The 16,374-nt window shown below is 41.7% G+C and overlaps 1 protein-coding gene across 2 annotated transcripts in view; it reads right to left on the bottom strand.

Moving 5' to 3' along the window:
- Nucleotides 1-16,374, bottom strand: part of LOC101952652 (plasmanylethanolamine desaturase 1-like) — a 77,356-nt gene that overhangs the window by 18,579 nt on the left and 42,403 nt on the right. For both annotated transcript variants that reach the window (XM_005289823.5, XM_065567092.1), the window contains one exon: nt 9,281-9,372. In XM_005289823.5, coding sequence (XP_005289880.1) covers nt 9,281-9,372 — 92 coding nt within the window. The remainder of the gene's footprint in view (nt 1-9,280; nt 9,373-16,374) is intronic.

The following is a 16,374-nucleotide window of genomic DNA, read 5'->3' as shown; positions in this document are numbered from 1 at the left end:
GGGTGGACACCAAGAAACTATGCTACACCAGAGAACCCTGGGAAAAGATTGTGCATCAGCACCTCTGAAAACCAGGCCCTAATTTAAAATGACAAGTTAGAACATTTTGGTCTCCAAGTCCATCTTTGGGACCAGATTCCTTCCATAATTGCTCATCTCGTTGTTGGCACCTGAGTCAGTATATCAGCCAATTAGAGGGCTAATTTCCCATCTGCAATATTATTGTCACTGCATGTGCACTTGTGTGTACAGAATTCTGGCACTAAATCATGGACCTTCACCCTGGGCTGTGTGTCCAGTATTACTTCAGACTAATCCTTTGCTGCTTCAGGGAGGAGTCTGGGAAGATCTTTTGTCCCTTTGTTCAATGTGTCTTTCATTCAGGGAAGCCAGAGACCTCTCTCTCCTTGTCTCTATTTGATGTAAGTTTTCCAATTCGATTGCTAAATGATGCCTGCCTCTGCGCAATGACTTCAATGGGAGCAGTAGGAACTTAGTACTTCTGGGAATCAGACTCCCTTCCTTTAGGTTCCAAAACACGGATTTAGGTGTTAACCTTTAGGCACCCAAGTCTGGAATGTTCTATAGCTATTTGCCTTCTTCTAGTTTAACTAGCCTGTTATTAATTAGCTAGATCCTAAATACATTGTTATGAGCAGGAAAATGGTTCAAAAATAATATCCCATCTCTTTCTGATAATATTGGTATAATATTTCCTGTAATCTGATGTGCTTCCCCAGAGATATTAGTAAAATTAATGGTTGCAATTCTGGCACTATATAAGAGAGAAAGATACACCCTCAGAAATGGGTAGATTGACATTTAAGCTTCATGTGTTTGTATAGTCTTAGTATTACAGCTTCACCATAAATTTCTTTGCTATGGAGATTGTTACTAATATGTGAACAACAACTCTGAGGGTAAGCATTCTACCTTGAAAATGAATAAAATATAAACATTACAGGAAAGAAAGACCTTGCAAGGTCAACTGTAGAGCAAGGGCAAACCCAGAAGCTACACACAGAGGCATCAAGCTGCAGTATGTGTGGTTCACAGGCAAGACTCTAAGGAAACTCTGAAAACAATGGGTCAAAGGAGAAAAGGGAAAAAGTATTACAGCATCAGATAGGTCATGGTCTTAGCAGCTCAGCAGCAAGAAATATGTGAGGATTGCTGCGAGTATGAGAAAATCCAACCACTTTGCCAGCCTCTCAAATACAGTCTCAAACCCGTTATTGTCTTGTGACTGATTTTTAAAGAAGGAGGTAAAAAGTGCTTAGCAACCACAAGCTCCAAACATAGCCATGAAAGGTCAAAAATATGGTATAAAAATAATCACCTAAATGTAAAGGGCAAATTCCCACCCCTTAATCAAGAACAGTTAAAATAAATGCACCGTTCAGTCTCAACTATCCAACCTCAGGTTATCTGAAATACCAGGTTAAAAACCATCGTACAGCTCTTTCATATAGTTATGCACAATACATTTCTATCCCTTTTATACAAAAGCCTATCTTCCCAAAGATTTAAGAAAATTTGGAATATAATAGGGCAGAGGGAAAAATCAGGGTTGTACTGCAGAATTTAGGAATAACAAGTTATTTTTACATAAGCTTTTCATACTTATCTCAAAGCACTTTAAAAAGAAAAGCAAATATAATCTCAATTTTACAGATGTGGACACCTGAGGCCTGGTCTACACTAGGAGATTATGTCGAATTTAGCAGCGTTAACTTGAATTAACCCTGCACCGTCCACACAACGTAGCTATTTATTTCGACATAGAGGTCTCTTTAAATCGATTTCTGTACTCCTCCCCGACGAGGGGAGCAGCGCTAAATTCGACATGGCCATGTCGAATTAGGGTAGGTGTGGATGGAATTCGACGCTAATAGCTCCGGGAGCTATCCCACAGTGCACCACTCTGTTGACGCTCTGGACAGCAGTCCGAGTTCGGATGCTCTGACTAGCCATCAGCCACACAGGAAAAGCCCCAGGAAAATTTGAATTCCTTTTCCTGTCTGGCCAGTTTGAATCTCATTTCCAGTTTGGACATTGTGGCGAGCTCAGCAGCACTGGCAACAATGCAGAGCTCTCCAGCAGAGGTGACCATGCAATCGCAGAATAGAAAGAGGGCCCCAGCATGGACTGATCGGGAAGTTTTGGATCTGATCGCTGTGTGGGGCAATGAGTCTGTGCTTTTGGAGCTGCGATCGAAAAAACGGAATGCGAAGATCTACGAGAAGATCTCAAAAGCCATGACGGAGAAAGGATACAGCCGGGATGCAACACAGTGCCGTGTGAAAATCAAGGAGCTGAGACAAGGGTACCAGAAGACCAAAGCGTCAAATGGACGCTCCGGATCCCAGCCCCAGACATGCCATTTCTACAAGGCCCTGCATTCCATTCTAGGTACAGCTGCCACCACTACCCCACCACTGTCCGTGGACTCTGAGGATGGGGTATTGTCGACGGCCGCTTCCTCTGAGATGTTTGCGGACGGGGAAGATGAGGAAGGAGATGAGGAGGATGAGGCAGTCGACAGCGCTTTCAACGCTGATTTCCCCGACAGCCAGGATCTCTTCATCACCCTCACGGAGATCCCCTACCAACCCTCCCAAGGCGGTAACCCGGACCGTGAATCAGGGGAAGGATCAATAGGTACGTGTTTTAAACATTTATTTTGAACAGAATAGGAATGGTATCTTAACAATGGGTTTTTCATGATTAGTTCGCCCTAGGCGCTTTAGTTTTTAGTCCTTGCCAGTGCAGCTACTGGAAAATTCTGTCAATATGTCCGGGGATAGAGCAGAAATCCTCCTGGGACAGCTCCACGAAGCTCTCCTGGAGGTATTGTGAAAGCCTTTGAATCAGGTTCCTGGGGAGAGCGTCCTTATTGCATCCTCCATGGTAGGAAACTTTTCCGCGCCAGGCTAGCAGCAAGTACTCCGGGATCATTGCCTCGCAAAGCATGGCGGCATATGGCCCTGGTGTTTGCTGGCATTCACGCAGCATGCAGTCTTTCTCTGTCTCCGAAATCCCCATCAGAGTGATATCACTCATGGTGACCTGCTTTGAATTAGGGGAATGTTAGTATTGGGGCTGATTGCCTGTTCCTTTACATAACTGTAACCGGCGGTTTACAGCCACGCGGTAGAGGCGGGACAGGGGCAGCATGCAGGGATCTTTCCCGGGGACAGCCGTGAGTGGGGGTGGGACAGGGGGAGAGTTCATGCTGGCCGAATTGCCGGCAGCAGGAACTGGCCAACGCTAGAAGCATTGGTTGGAACGTGAAAGGAGGGCACTGCTATAAATTAAGCTTTAAGCAGCCAAAAGTCTACGGCTTACCATGTCCACCTGCTAGCCTAATTCCGTTGTCCGGCCCCGCTTGTGTGATCTGTACAGCAAGACCCCAGGCACTCAATGGGAAGGCCGAAAATTCGACCTTGTACTGAGTGCACATGTGATAGGTACTGTGCATGGTCTTGTTCACAGAGAGACTATATTCATTGTTCTCAAAACTGTATCTTTGTGAGGAATTCACTCCCTTTTTCCCATCCCACAGCTGCGAGTGTCTCCCGAGCTACCCCGGCATCCTCCTCCCAGAGGCTGGCGCAGATCAGGCGACGAAAGAAAAGGACACGGGACGAGATGTTCTCAGAACTTATGGGCTGCTCCTGAGCCAAGGCGGCACAGCAGACCCAGTGGAGAGAGAACATGTCACAATACCAGCGATCACACAGCGAACGGGAGGACAGGTGGCGGCAGGAAGACCAGCAGGCGACTCAAACGCTGCTTGGACTAATGAGGGAGCAAACGGACACGCTCCAGCGCCTTGTAGATGTTCTGCAGGACCGGAGGCAGGAGGACAGAGCCCCGCTGCATTCTATCTCTAATCGCCCTCCCCCGCCACAAAGTCCCATCCCCCCCTCACCCAAAGTCCCAAGAAGGAGTGGTGTCAGGGGCCGTGAAAACAGTCACTCCACCCCTGCAGACTGCTCAAGTAGCAGAAGGCTCTCATTCCCAAAGATTTGATAAGTCCTTTCCTTCACTCCAAAAGCACCTCACCCAAGCCCCCGTCCCAGTTTCATCCCCTAACTGTGTAGTTGTTAATAAAAAATACATTTCTGTTAATTACTGTTTCCGTCATGTTCTTTTAGAGGAGAGTGTGTTTGAAGGGGGGAAAGGGGGTTGGTAATTGGAGAGGACAGTCACCTTTACCAGAGTACAGACACGGGGCAGGTTCAGCAGAAGGTCACACACACATTGCAATCACTAGGCACCCTGGTCAGTCTGGGAGGTGGTTTTCATGTTCTGTGTGGGGGGGCTATGTGAGTTTGTGGCGGGGGAGGGCGGTTACAGATCTTATGCAGCGGTCCTTAGCCTGGATGACAGAGCCACGCAGCAGGGGATCTGTAACCACCCTCCCCCGCCACAAAGTCACATAGCCCCCACACACAGAGTCCCGAAAAGGAGGGGTGGCAGGCTCCGTTGAAACAACCAGTCCACCACTGCGGACCGCTCTAGGAGAAGGAGCCTGTCATTCCTCGAGTTTAGAAGCGTCCTTTCCGTCACTACACCCGCTCCCCACCACAGTCTGCATCCCAGTTTCAACACTTTACCACGAAATCCTTAATAAAGAAAATGGTGTTAATGAACAAAGTTTCATTTATTTTATTTTTAAAGGTGTGTTGAAAGGGGGGGGAGGGGGTTGGTAACTGGAGAGGATAGTCAACATTAAGTGGGTAAAGAAACGGTGGCAGTTCAGCTTCTGTTTAAACAAACTTAATAGTCATAGGTTACCCTGCTCACTCTGGAACCTAGCTTTCAAAGCTTCCTGGATGCACAGCGCGTCCCGCTGGGCTCTTCTAATCGCCCGGCTGTCTGGCTAGGCGTAATCAGCAGCCAGGCGATTTGCCTCAACCTCCCACTCCACCATAAATGTCTCCCCCTTGCTCTCACAGAGACTGTGGAGCACACAGCAAGCTGCAACAACAATGGGGATATTGGTTTCACTGAGATCAGAGCGAGTCAGTAAGCTTCTCCATCTCCCCTTCAGACGTCCAAAAGCACACTCCACCACCATTCTGCACTTGCTCAGCCGGTAGTTGAAGAGTTCTTTTTCACTGTCCAGGGCGCCTGTATAGGGCTTCATGAGCCAGGGCATTAGCGGGTAGGCTGGGTCCCCGAGGATCACTATAGGCATCTCCACATCCCCAACAGTTATTTTGTGGTCCGGGAAGTAAATACCTTCCTGCAGCCGTCTAAACAGACCAGAGTTCCTGAAAACGCGAGCATCATGAACCTTGCCCGTCCATCTGACGTTGATGTTGGTAAAACGTCCCCTATGGTCCACCAGTGCTTGCAGCACCATTGAAAAGTAGCCCTTTTGGTTAACGTACTGGCTGGCCTGGTGGGCCGGTCCCAGGATTGGGATGTGAGTTCCATCTATAGCCCCACCGCAGTTTGGGAATCCCATCGCAGTGAAGCCATCTATGATCACCTGCACGTTTCCCAGGGTCACTCCTTTGAGAGCAGTAGCTCAACGATTGCGTTGGCTACTTGCATCACAGCAACCCCCACGGTAGATTTGCCCACTCCAAAGTGATTTGCGACTGACCGGTAGCTGTCTGGCGTTGCAAGCTTCCAGAGGGCTATGGCCACTCGCTTCTGGACAGTCAGGACTGTTCGCATCCAGGTGTCCTTGCGCTTCAGGGCAGGGGACAGCAACTCACAAAGTTCCAGGAAAGTTCCCTTACACATCCTAAAGTTTCGCAGCCACTGTGATTCATCCCAGACCTGCAGCACTATGCGGTCCCACCAGTCCATGCTTGTTTCCCGGGCCCAGAATCACCGTACCACGGCATCAACATGACCCATTGCCACCATGATGTTCACGGCGCGGGGTCCCGTGCTTTGTGAGAGGTCTGTGCCCCTCTCAGACTTAATGTCCTCACCGCGCTGCCGTAGCCTCCTCGCCCGAGTTCTCAGCATCTGCCTCTGAAAAATGTGGATGATAAGGTGCGAGGTGTTGACAACGGCCATAACTGCAGCGATGATCACAGCGGGCTCTATGCTCGCAGTGCTGTGGCGTCCACGCTGTCAATCACCAGAAAAGTGCGCGAACTGATTGCCCGCTGGCGCTTTCACGAAGAGAGGACGGGAGTGCGGGTTGAATGACGACAGTTACCCAAAACCACCCTCGACACATTTTTTGCCCCAGCAGGCATTGGGGGCTCGACCCAGAATTCCAATGGGCAGCGGGGACTGCGGGAACTGTGGGATAGCTGCCCACAGTGCACCGCTTCCAATGTCGACACTTGCCCCGTTAGTGTGGACTCACAAAGTCGAATTACTGTCCTTAGTGCGGATACACAGGTTCGACTTTGTAATATCTGTTCCACAAATTCGCTTTAAGTAAAATCCAACTACTCTCGTAGTGTAGACATACCCTGAGACACAGAGAGATAAAGAGACATAATAAGTCAGTGGGAGAAAGAGAAATAAAACCCAGTTCACCTGACTCTCAATCCAGTGTCCTGATTACACTGCCTCTCAGTTTAACAGAGATATTGTATACATTACACACACACACACACACACACTCAAAATATAAGTAGATTGATTTTGCAAAAGTGGTAAATACCCAACCACTCCCACTGACTTCAATATTCAATTTTACCTTGGCCTAAGGACTTTAGGGACTTGAATTCAAGGGGAGCTGTGAATGCTCTGCACTTTTGAAAATCTTGGCCATTCTCTCTAGCCTTGATCATACACACATTGCTCCTTCAATACATACAAAACGCAGCTGTTAAAGTCATCTCCCTTGATCTAACTGATGAGCACGTCACTCCCCAGTATGAAATTCCTTCACTATTGCATCAGATATAAGCTCATAATCTATTTCAAGGCTCTGCCCATTCCTAGTTATCCACCTATATCAAGTTTAGCACTACCCCCAGACCATCCACTCCATCAATATTCCTTCTCATCTCCAGCCATCTGATTCTCACAAAGTCACCTGACCTCCATGACATCTGCCATGGAGCTATCTATGCAGGTACATTAAGCTAGTCTGCAAGGGCCTCTTCCATGTCCAGAATTAAGACCCACTTCTTCCATCCTTCCTATCATGAATCTAGTTGACTTATATAAACATCTTATCTCTCTCAACTTCTTGAATGTCTGGAAAATACCTTAGCGAGACAAGGTGGATGAGGTAATATATTTTATTGGACCAACTTCTGCTGATAAAAAAAGAAAAGCTTTCAAGCTACACTGAGCTCTTCTTCAGGTCTGGGAAAGGAACTCAGTGTCACAGCAAAACACAAGGTGCAACTGATTGTTTAGCATAAGTAGTTAACACAAAGTCTGAAGGACTTGCCTCTTCCACCAACAGAAGTTAGTCTCACCCACCCGCCTGTCTCTCTGATATCCGGTTACCAACACGGCTACAGCACTGCAAATGGAAAATATACTGTGAGTGCTACCAAGTAGCTAAATATAAATAAATAATATGCATTTAAAAAATTCACCAGATAATGTTAGACAGGACTGACTTTAGATGGAGACCCATAATTATTTTAATTGTACCATTTCTGCTAAATAAAAAGGTAAAATTATTTTAATTACAAAACACCGCTAGTTACATTGTTACATATTGTTCTTGGCTGTTGCTAAATTGCAATTAATAATTTTGAGACTAGTTCTTTAAAATAATCCACTCTTTCTTAATGAAAACTAGAAGCATTCATATATTAAAAATTCAGATCAGAAGTCAGAATGGAAAAATGAAAACATAAATATGCACACAAAACCTAATATATCTCTCATATATATGACCAAACTTGTTGATCTCTAAATAGTGTGTGTACCTGTGTGTAACACACATACACATGCTTACACTTTATTTATCTGTATATACCTCAGATGTCACCACTTTGAGCCCATGCCTCATTTATGTCTATTAATATTTTGTTTTGTGAAAGGAAGGCATATATGCTATACCACATACAAAATTAAGTGAGGATAAGATGGAGCTTTTGTAATGTATATCATATGAATGGTCTCATCAACCCTATTACATTCATATTACTAAACAGCTTCACATATAGTATTTCAATGACCTGATTAAGTGCCAGATTTGGCAACTGCACACACACACACACACACACACACACACACACGCACACACACGCACGAAGATAAGATGGATTCTTTTGTCAAAGATGCATTTGAGATTAACAGCAAGCTGGCAGATTGAATGTGTTACACTGCACTGAGGCAATTACTGTAGTAGGTAAAGCAAGTGATAAAAATTTATTTAGTACAAGGCTGATATTCATTAATATCATTAAACCCCATGTTAAGGTTGTTTAAAGCACTGTAGATCTTCTCTGAGAAGGTCTGTTGAATCTATGACAGAAAAGGCAGACCTGCATAAATGCAGTGCAAGTCTCCATGGACTATGACATTTCTATACCTCCACAGGGAGGCCAGTATTTTAGATTAGTTTGGTTAGCACTGCAGATGTAGCATGCTGATTTACTAAACTCTGATGCAAGTACCAAAAATAATTAGCGTATCAAAGATCACTTTCTTTCCCCTCTTTTATTAGTGTGCTAAATATGGCATTGTCACAAGGAAATAACTTATTTCACTGATGTTCAGACACTAACGGCAGACTTCACAAAACTGTACGTTTCTAATAAGATCTGTTTTTTTCCAGTGCTGATTTTTTTTTTAATGAACATATTATACAATTGCACAAAAGTCACTCAATTACACCCCTCCTTCCACATATCTCAGTATAAGGTACTAATAAGCATTTCTAAAAATTAAACAGTTACTTTGGTGCTCCGATACTATAGTAATAGGCACAGTAGAAATACCTAGATTTAATGCAAAAGCTTTTCTGAACTGCATTTTATGTGTCACAGATTAAACTTGTTCAGTGGATAACCTGAGCACTAAATGCTTTTACAGCATTCGCTTTATTAAAAAATTAATTCTTATTGGGTGGGTACACAGAAAAATACTCTCTTTGAAACAAGTTAATTTCTTCAGTGTTTAAGTGAGATCCATTTCTCAATACATAAGAAAGAATGAACACTGTCTCAAGAGTTTTGGTCAAGGTTCCCAGGTATTGCTGGTGGATGGGTGCATAAAACCAGAAAGACACCCACAACCATTCCTAATTTTTTATCTTCAGAAAGCATATTAAAATATTTATTTCTGGTCTACTGCTCATATTGAATGCAAGTCAACTTCTCCTTACCTTGCCAATGACAGGGATATCAACGGAACCCCAGGTATCAGCTCCCCAGTGAACCATGCCTGAGGCAAAATCAGCTGTAATAATTCCAGCAACTGGAAATAAAAAAAAAGTTAACAGTAGAAGCTAATCTACACACTGAAGTTACATCAACCACTTACCCTATGCAGCAGAAATTTTTTTTAAAAAAGTCACTGATTTCCAAAGCAAAAATACTTTTTATGAGACCACACAAACCTAGCAAAATTCAGTTTAATCAATCTCAATGAAAAGAAATGTAAAGTCTCTATTTAAAAACATATTAAAAAGCTGCTTCTGGAATCAGGCAGAATCAGAAATCAGTTTTACATATAAAAATGCAGCAAGTCAGCAGGTGCCAACTTCATTTTAATAGTAATCCATTAATCAGTTTTTAAAGGTTTCTCTATTGTAGGTTTACTTAACCCAACCTAGCACAAAATAATGGGGTTAGCCTAGTGTTTCTTCAACATTTTTTCAACCATATTCTTCCTTATCTCTCTCTCTCTCTCCCTTTCTCTATGTGGCCTGTACTGTTTCGTATTTTCATTGAAATACCTTCCAGAAATGCCTTTTATTCGAGCAACATAAGATGGTTCCATTGTGCTGAGAGCCTTTTCCAAAAGAGCAAAATTCTCCCGAGACTGGGGTTTCCAGATCTGAATGCTTAATTTCATATTCTATCTCAACAAGGGCAAGGCTTCAAAAATACTGGATCAGGGTTTATTGTGATTAAACTACGAGAGCTACTTATATTGAACTATTCCCTCATTTTCAAATGCTGGTTCAATATTAACATCTAGCAAAAATGCTGAAGATTTGTATTACTATTTCATAAGCTTTATATACAGCATATCAGTAACTCCATCTACTGTCCATAAAACTCTATTCTAGTTATTCAAATACAACTAAAAGGAAAGGGTTTTTTTTAATGGGCTAATTATCTAACTCCAAGATTCATGATTTGCCTGTCAAACTAAAGCCAAGTTGTTAATTCAAAACAATTGCAGTACCAGTTACTTTTCCTCCGATCAATTCTTTGCATTGTCCTGCTTAGCTACCATGTAAACAAACTCCCCTTCACAGTAAATAAATTCTTCATGCAAACCATCTTTGTCCTGAATTTAAAAAAAATATTTGAAATCAGTATGACATGTTGTCACTGCAACAACTAGATTTAATAACCACCCTGAACTTGTATTCATAGATTCCAAGGCCAGAAGGGACCAGTGTAATCATGTAGTCTGATCGCCCATAAAACACAAGCTATTTAACTTCCCAAAAATAATTCCTAGAGCAGATCTTTTAGTAAAAACATCCAGTCTCAATTTAAAAATTGTCAGTGATAGAGAATCCACAATGACGTTTGGTATATTGTTCCAATACTTAATTACTTGCATTGTTAAAAATGCATGCTTTATTTCCAATCTGGATTTGTCTAGCTTCAACTTCCAGCATTGCATCATGTTATATCTTTCTCTGCTAGACTGAAGAGACCATTATTAAATATTTGTTCCCCATGAAGATATTTATAGACTGTAATCAAGTCACCCCTAAACCGTCTCTTTGTTAAACTAAATAAATTGAGCTCCTTGAGTCTAACACTATGAAGCATGTTAGTATTCAGACTAAAGGATTTTCCTAAAGTCAACTGCACTTATCCTAATATTTCAAATGGGCCATTAATTTCATAGTCTATTTTAAGGGTCAAACCCCAAAGTCTGATGGATTTTCATAGGAGTTTACTTGAGCACTGGCTGGCATAAAAACAGAGTGAGGACTTAAAGATTTCGCCTTCTAATAGTGTCCTCTACGTTACATAAAATATTTCTTCCTCCATCTGGGAGATCTTATTTGTCAAAATTTAGAAATGTAGATAATTTCAGTGGGAACAGGATTATACCCTTAATTCAGTCTTCCTCTAACATGCAAACTGGGCATAATTCACAAAAATAGCACTATAACAACAAATGTGACAGTTAGTTATGTTTCATGGCGTGACTACCACCGGTACAGAAAAATGGGTAAATCCTTGTCTTCTGTCAGGTCAGCGGTGGTGCCCACATGAGGTACAGGAATTTTTATGCACAGTTCTGCCTCTTCTTCCATGCAGGCAAACTCCCCAGCTGATGACTGCAAAGTCTGTATAATATAGGTTAGTCTGCCTTGACTTCCTAATTTCAGTCACTCAGCCCAAGCTATACATCTGATTAGACAGTTTTGTGGGCATCTGTACCTCTGTGGTCATGCCCTGGAAAATGTGATGTGCAGAAAATGTATTAAAATTGTAGAGCTAGTATTTTAATGCTCAGGGGTTTCCTGGTCCTGCTTGCAGGCTAGGGAGCTCTGTAGGGAAGCATAAAAGCAGCAAACAAAAAGCCTAGAGTAAGGTGGGGCAAGTTATGCCTCTGTTTTAGGGAGCAACCTGCTTTGTGTTTCACCATTCTGAATTCTAAGAAAAAAAGTAGTGTTACATTGCAACCTTCCATAAAGAGTATTTTATCTAACTTCTCTGTTAGTATGCTATTACACATACCAGAAAACCATCAGGATAGTCAAAACAACTGAACTGTTTTTTGCAACACAAATTAAATATTTGAAAGGTTCCAAATGTTTTTTCCATTTCTGTCCACTCCCATGGTGTGACTGTCACTGCCTTACACAAATAGGTTTGACTAGCAATAACCTCAGCTCAAAAACCTCCTTAACCGGTTTATCCCATTTTAAGAGGCAAAAGAGACAGCACCTTTCTGCCACCCATGACAGAGAAGTCTTGGGATAAGATCAGAAGTAGACAGGTGAGACAGAGAGCTGAAAAGAGCCCTCAGTTAGGGAGATTTTAGGTGAAGAAGAGAAAAGGCGACCTATGAAGGAAGCTCCATGTGCCTAGCTGATACAGGCAATGGCCTCTGGAACCAATTTTTTTCCAAGTGGAGGCACAGAAAGGGTAAAAGGATCCTCTGGACAATCTCCTCCTTGACACTGCTTTCCTCCTCTTTCTTCTACCTCGGGGGCGGAGCAGCTAAGAGATTTGTCCAGCCCTGTGACAAGTGTCTGAAGCACAGTGAAAGTGCCCTTTATCAGCCCTGCCTCAGGTGAACCAGTGACCATCTGCGAAGAGGAGCCAGTGCCCCATGTTCATACAATGCCCACAACAAAGTGCTGGAGAGTGGAGTTGCAGTGAGTTCCTGGCTAGCTTCTTTTTCTTTCCCAGCTGAAGAATGAAGGAGGTTGAAAAGGTTCAAGATGCCACCTCAGTATGAGGCACCTGCTGCTTCTTCAACACAGGCAAGAATCAACTGAGGAGTCTGGCTGCATGGAGGTGAGAAGGAGCTGGAGTGGACATGAAAATTTCTGTATCCTGACTGTGTATCACCATCTGATGCACTGAGGATAGAAACGGACAGTGCTTAATTTGTACTGAAAGAGGTGACCGGGTTCAAGCATTTTTTTTAACATTCATAACTGATGCAGCAAGCTCAGAGGTGCCTGGCTAGGGACTGCCACACCTAGAGTTACTGGAAACGTGCTTATTTGTCTGTATCAGTGGCAGCCACACCATGGGAAACAGAGAAGGCATGATGGTGTGGCATGAAGGTTGTATCGACATCAACTTGGGACGGCCACATTACTTACAAGTGGTAAAGTCACATGAAAATTATTCAAATATATCAACAGTGTTGGTAAAGTCTTTATACCATACAGTCACATATTCTATGCATTCCACATCCTTTACGGAAAAAAACATTTTAGAAACTGTTTGAAGGAGTTTTCAAAATTTTTATATCCCTCCACGTGTAAGGTCAGGTTCTCTTAATGCCCTTAGCCCAATGATGTAGGGTTCAGAATGATAAAGATTTTCTGAAATACATTTTAGAAACCTCTAAAACATGATTAGAATAGATTTTCTATGCAGAATAATGTGGTGTTTTTAAGGTTTTGCTCTTAAAGGACTCAAAGCAAGTTTTAAGATTGGGCATCTCAGAGCTAAAAGCCAGTGGTTTACGCACTGGAAAGCTGGCAATGTCCCCATCACACTGGCTGGTATAAAATTTCACGTTTCTGGTCTGATGGGTTTCAAGATAGATATCTGACTTTAAACTTGTCACTATTCCTAAATTGTTCCTAGGCCAATGTAATTCTGTGGGAAATTCCACATTTATGAGACAGGAGGAAACAGGCAAGTTGTTTAAAAATAAAAGTCTGGAGGGGTTTGAATGTTTGAAGTAGTCCCAGATGAGACTGATTAGTGATGGTGAGTTGGCCAAAGGTGTCTGATAACCATTATCACACAGCCTTTCAATTTACCAACACCATGTGTGTTATAGAAGGTATTATCACAATTGTGTTTTGATGCTGTTTAATTCTTGCACTATGCATCTGTATTGTAAAACACACTATTTAGAGATTCATAAGTAACTAGAAAAATATTGGTTGTTTGAAATAAATCGTACACATATATTTTAGTATATTAAATACTTCATTTAAAAAAAGGATAATGTTTAACAACAGTGCAAGAAACTAAAAACCCCCACAGGCTTTTGGGTTTTACTCTCAAGGTCAACTGATATCATTAGACTTACATGAACTCACTTCAAGTTACAGCAGGGAAATCATGTTAGGAAATATGGGTCAAGTCATCAAGCAGTAATAAAGCTGTTACCTCCAGACTTAGTATTTGAAATATTCTTTGAAACCTGTCATAGTTTAGTATTTCCATTATTAGAATGACATTTAACAATGAACTATATCAAATGACTAAAAAACCAAAGGCCACTTAAAATGAATATCAAGTCAAATGTATCAGGGAAAAAATTTACAAACCAAATAACGTCACATTTTATTTAGTCGATAGCCATTTTGTCCCTATACATAAGACATGAAAGAAAAAAGTGGAGAAAACTTATTAAGCTTCAAGTTAATGAAATAACTATGCTATTTAGAGAGCTTCAGAAAGGTTTTTATATGGCAACTGATATGGGCCTCCCTTGATGCAGCATATGAGTACAAAGAGTAAATGATATGTAAATATGAATTATAGGCACATCAGACGGATGAAGTGACATCATCAAGCAGATGAAGTGACAAATTTAAGTCACTCAAATAGCACAATCATAAGCATGGTATAAAAATGTATGTTGTGATATCCTCAAATGTATATTCTCATTTACAGTTTAGGGAGAGATTTTCAAAAGTGCTCAGCTTTTGACTGACTACATTTGCTCCCGATTAAGTCAACAGGAGCTTTATAATTGATTTGAAAGGGAGTTGGGATAGGCCAGTGCCAAATGCTTTTGAAAATCCCACCCTAAATTGTTTTCATGAAGAGAGTTTAAGCTTGTGTGACAACTTTGGTATTTCAAGTATCTCCAAGTGCTTCAAAAAAGGAAAAATTAGATACAAACTGAATACTCATTATACTTGCAAACCCTTGGCATTAGAACCTGTTTAACTAAGCACAAGGGTGGGTGTATCAATGCTGGCCCTTATTCTTTTCAGAAACTGCCAGTCGTCCAGATGAACTGACAATCACCCGACACTGCCATCCCTATCAACTGCTGATTTTGTGTCTCCCCTCTGCCTATCTTCAGCTCCTGATTTACAATCCAATCACTCCTCATAGTGCTTCTAGATGGATCATTCTTATATGGATCATTATTAAATTCTAGCAAACCTGGTACCCTCTAGCCCCTGCAAAGAATTAGATGGAGCTACTACAGAGGCAGCTGCGCAGACAAGCAGGGGACAGCCAAAACAGATCTCTGTGGTTGCTAGCAGGAATAGGCACATACATGCTAGAACATCCACATTGCCCGTATGCTGTCTGGGTTACTTACTGGGGACCCAAATAATTTTTTAGGAGTTAAACCTGAACACCCTCAAACACAGTTTTATTATATAATGTATATAGTGTTTCAAACAATCATAAGAATCAACCAAAGTGGTATCGCTTTTTGCACATTTGTTTTATTTTTGTATTTTTGAATTACATTGAATTCAGTAAAGGTGTTATATTTCATGTATCCAGGCATTCCATATGTACTAGATAAGATTTACCTTTCCATTAGTTAAATTTGGGGCTAAAAAAAATAAATGGTTGAGTGTCCTTTTAAAGAACTAAGTAGACTAGAGTACAGTTTAAATGAATAATTCATTTTTTAAAAAATGGAACAAAGTAATATGAGTGGGGTGCATTAATTCCCAAGCAAGTGAAATTTATTGTCATGTAGGTGCCCATTGGGAATAATTTATGCACCTTCTATTAAGAAAATATTTTAAATTTAAATTTACATATTTTGCTTATTAGGACTAACCTTGCCAGGATCCTTTTTGGAGGTGCCAAGCCCTCTGGTGTGGACTTTATAAAGTGTCCACTTAGCAGGAAAAATAATGAAACACATACATGGGTGTTTTCCAAGAGAAATGTTCTGTGCATACTGGGCTTCTCACATGCTCTTTGTAAACTCAGCTTGTCAGTCTGCAGACTAGATTACAGAAGTCTTTTATTTTGCCTTGTACAATCAAAACCAAGTAAAACTAAGTATCTCTTGTTTCAGAACCTCTTCACTCAAATGCATTAAATCAAACCAAATCAATGGTAGTATATTAAATTACAAAACAAGAAGAAAACTTCACTACAAACTACCTGGGTCAAAAGGAAAGGAAAGGAAAGCAGCATTCACTTACAGTACATACAATATTCTTAACAACCTAATCTCTCTCCATCATCTCTCATTACGACTGAATGCAAACACAAACAAAGAGCTCCAGGAAATATATTTCAGTCATCACAGGTCTTTGTGAGAAGCACAACCATTGTGAAATTCTAAGGTTTATAAAACAGAACAGATTTTTAAATCATTCTTTATTAAAGCACAGCTGAAGTCGATGTTAAATCTTCACTCTCTAAAACGTTCAAAAGCACTGATGCTTGCAAGGTGTTAATAAAGCAAATCCATTCAGATCACAGTAGTTTGCCTGGCTAGAATTAAAAGCATAACCCCCGAGACAGACTCCAATGCTCCCCTCACCTCCTGCTGTGGGACAGGGATGGGATACTGCTGTTGGGCCCTGCATAA

The sequence above is a fragment of the Chrysemys picta genome, chromosome 14, assembly GCF_011386835.1.
Source record: "Chrysemys picta bellii isolate R12L10 chromosome 14, ASM1138683v2, whole genome shotgun sequence".
Classification (NCBI taxonomy): domain Eukaryota; kingdom Metazoa; phylum Chordata; order Testudines; family Emydidae; genus Chrysemys; species Chrysemys picta.
Note: the sequence above shows the minus strand (reverse complement) of the source record. Positions and strands in the feature narration are given on the sequence as shown.